Source organism: Sapajus apella, unplaced genomic scaffold (assembly GCF_009761245.1).
Source record: "Sapajus apella isolate SASKATOON/1434 unplaced genomic scaffold, GSC_monkey_1.0 scaffold85, whole genome shotgun sequence".
NCBI classification, from domain to species: Eukaryota; Metazoa; Chordata; class Mammalia; order Primates; family Cebidae; genus Sapajus; species Sapajus apella.
The window spans coordinates 6,383,923-6,387,575 of NW_022437025.1; the positions used below are offsets into that span (position 1 = coordinate 6,383,923).

Genomic DNA, 3,653 nt, shown 5'->3' on the forward strand with positions numbered 1-3,653 from the left:
GGCAACCCGACAATCATGGCGGATGCCCCAGGGGCCCCTCCAGCTGGAGGGGTGAAGCCAGGGTCTGCCCTCGGCAGGAGGCCGTCAGCTGCGGAACGTCAGCCTTGCTCTTTTCTAAACTGCACTTGCATTTCATTCAGCCGGGGTGTAGTCACTGTTGATTCTCACGCACGTACCAGAAGGACTTCTTTTAGGTAAAGAAAGGAAGGAAAGCACTGCAGGTTCCACCAGAGATTTTTATTTCAGCCACAGAGGACCCCGGCTTTCTGCTCTACAGCACTGAACATGGTCAGGCTCTTCTGAGCACCGGCCAGTACCCCCCAGGGTTCTCTGTTTCCCAAGTCCTGATGGATTCAGGCAAGACCCTCACAAACTCACCTACTGCCTGCTGAACAGGAGGGCCAAGAGGCAGCCTGCGTGCCGAGGTCAGTGCGGGCACACTGCCAGGGCGTCGCCTCTCCCACCCTCTGCTGGGGGGCCGGACCTTGACCACATGACATGCTCAAGCTGCTGTTCACATCTCCCAGGAAAGGCGACCGGCCTTTAAGTTAAGGTTTAGCAGTGACCAAAGAAATAAGAAACTCCACTGTGGAGTTTACACAGATGCTTATTCGTTTCTTTAAACAACAAATCCAACGCAAAAGTAAGTAAGAGGCAACAGGGTGCTTGAAAGAGAGGGAATCTCGTCTGTAAAGTGCTGTTTGAGACACAGGGACCTCCTAGTCTAGCCTGGCACACCGCGTCACTCGGGAAGGTAGCACTGGGGTGGGGACGGCATGCAATTCCCAACACACTCGGCATTCACAGTGGACAGGGCTCATCAGCGGCTGCCCCTTCGTCGGGGTCCACGCCATCTACACATGGACGCAAGGTCTCTGCAGCGCGGTCTGCACACATGAGCACACACGGCACCGGTGCACGTGTGTCAGGCTGGGCCACACTGGGGAAGGGCCTCACGGCACATGCACTGGAAGCTCCTCGGTGGCGGGCGTGCTCAGGCTGCCGACAGGAACGGGAAGAAGAAGAAGTCGAAGGCGAACTTGACGGCGCCGTGCACAGTGCTGCGCCAGTCGTGCTCGATCTTCACGTGCCGCCTGGCGGGCGAGAGCTGGGCCATGCAGTTGAGGCAGCTGATGGCCTTGAGCTCGAAGACGGGCCACTTGCTGCCCAGGCGGCCCTCCAGGATGGTGCTGAACTCGATGAGGCTGCCCTGGCGCAGGCTGAGCAGCACACTCTTGAACTCGCTGCTGGCCCGCAGCACGATGTCCTTGGTGACGTCGTCCTCCTCGCGGCTGCGTGGGCTGTCGGCGCCGCTGCTGAATGGCATGCCCACGGTGATCTCGAACTTGTAGCGGTCGAACTTCTTGATGTGGCAGGGGTGCTTGGCCAGCAGCTTGAGGCGGCAGAGCTCCTCCTCGGCCGTGGAGGTGTTGCCGGGGCTGCAGGCGGGGTAGGCCTCGCCGTAGAGGCAGCGCATCCAGTCGCCGATGAAGAAGGGGAGCATGTTGATGGCCGACTCGGCGCTGTTGTCGATGTCGGTCACGCGGACGTACTTGAAGCGGCCGGTCCACGTGACCCTATGGCCCTCCAGGTGGCTGCAGAGGATCTGGGTGCGCGCCATGTTGGTCTCCTTCCAGGCGCGCGGCCCGCACAGCGCCCCATACTGCTGCCACGTCAGCGTGGAGTTGTAGACCTTCATGCCCTCCGAGCGGTACACATAGAACCAGCAGAACAGCACGATGGCTGTGAGCCACACCAGGATGAGCTTGACCATGGAGCTCCGCGTCAGGGACTTCACCATCCCCACCACGGAGAAGCTGGCCTTGGTCCACCAGCGCAACAGCAGGGGCACGCTGCACACCGCCATGGTGACTGCAATCTTGGTGAGCTCCAGAGACACGAACCACCGGGCGAACTGCAGCACGCCCACCAGGGCCAGGCCGGCCACCAGGATGGGGAGGGCAAAGAGGAAAAGGCAGTAGCCGATGGAGGCGCGGAGCAGCCCCAGGCCGGTGGACTCCAGCAGGATGACCACGGAGAGCTCACACCACATGAAGCACACCAGGTAGGGCACCAGGTAGCAGTAGGTGCCCTTGAAATTCCTCAGCTGTGCCATGCGGAAGAAGAGGTAGAGCAGGTAGACGTAGAGCAGGCAGGGGACGCTGACGTTGAGGACCACCAGGTGGCCGACAGGCACGGTGAGGAAGGTCTGGCCGAGGACCTTCAGGTAGGGCCAATCCAGGGGCATGGAGGGCAGCAGCGACAGCAGGCCGGCGGTGACCTCGGTGGCCAGGGCCCTGCGCGTGTAGGGCTCCGCATGGGTGCTCAGGCTCAGGTAGCTGGTCACGGTAAAGAAGCCGGTGATGACGGCCAGCTCTGAGCATGGGATGCAGTCCTTGCTGGCGAGGGGGAAGGAGAAGATGACGAAGAAGACGGAGAGCAGGAAGTGGGCATAGGGCTCCAGGTGGTTCCAGCCGAAGTTGACTTCAGCCTGCTCCACGTCCAGGTTGGGCTCGAAGCGCAGCAGCAGGTCGGTGAGGGTGCGGAAGTTCTCCCAGGCCTTGCTGTCCTGGAAGACCTTGAGGGTGCAGATCACCATGGAGATGAAGGACAGGTAGAAGATGACCAGCGGGATGAAGAAGGCGAAGAAGTCGATGGTGAGGTTGCTGATGATGAAGAAGAAGATGAGGGCGTTGATGTGGTGTGTGGGGATGATGGTGGACAGCCAGTGCATGCCCGCCCTGGAGGCCACGTCAATCAGGTACTCCTTGATCTCCATGATGGCGTGCAGTGGGTACTTGACCACCTGGGGGAGAGACGGAATGTGGGAACCAGGCTGGGGCAGGACCGCCTCACACCTCCCTCTGACCACCCTGCCTCCTGACAAAATGAACCCACATCTCTGCCTTTTCTGTCGCCAGCCCCGTCCTAGTGGTTCTCCCTCCACCCTTCTCCAGGTGGCCCTCCCCATGCTCTGCAGTCCCTGTGGGCCCTCCCTCTTCTGGGCCTGGAGCCCCTCTCTCGCTCCCTGCACACACGCACATTCACACACGCACACGCAACCAACCTTACCCCGTGCCTGGCTCCCCCACTTCTGCCGGTGTGACCAGACACATGTGTGCTTCTCTTCCTGCAAGACCTCCAGCACCTGGAGGGACCCATTTCCCGTCCCTCAGGGCTGCCCACATGAAGAGACTTTGGAGCCCTGGGATTGTCGTCTGGGAGCTGGCTTTGTGACCCAGCTCTGCACTGCAGCAAGGACGTCACCTCCCTGAGTATCCATGAAGGGAAATGGCAATCCTTAAAAGACTAGGCTGGGATCTAGGAGGCGAAGCCACAGGCAGTCCCGGGAGGGGCGGCAGAGCAAGCGTTAGACAACGGGTTTGGTGCAGACTCAGGCAGAGGGGCCAACACGACTGTGCCAGCAGAGACACCATGCAGCTGCACAGGGCGGCCAGCTGAGCTGCCCTGCCTGTGGCAGGAGACCCTGAGAAGCAGCTGCGGGCCACCTTCCACCCCTACACACACGCACACATTCACACACACATGCGACCCACCCCTGCACACACACACATACACACACACACTCCTACACACACACATGCAGCCCACCCCTGCACACACACACACACACACACACACACACACACACA

The 3,653-nt window shown here is 60.7% G+C and overlaps 1 protein-coding gene across 2 annotated transcripts in view; it reads right to left on the bottom strand.

Annotated features, from left to right (window-relative positions):
* Nucleotides 1-216: 216 nt before the first annotated feature.
* Nucleotides 217-3,653, bottom strand: part of WFS1 (wolframin ER transmembrane glycoprotein) — a 32,967-nt gene continuing 29,530 nt past the window's right edge. For both annotated transcript variants that reach the window (XM_032254151.1, XM_032254152.1), the window contains exon 8: nt 217-2,806. In XM_032254151.1, coding sequence (XP_032110042.1) covers nt 995-2,806 — 1,812 coding nt within the window. In that variant the 3' untranslated portion in view covers nt 217-994. The remainder of the gene's footprint in view (nt 2,807-3,653) is intronic.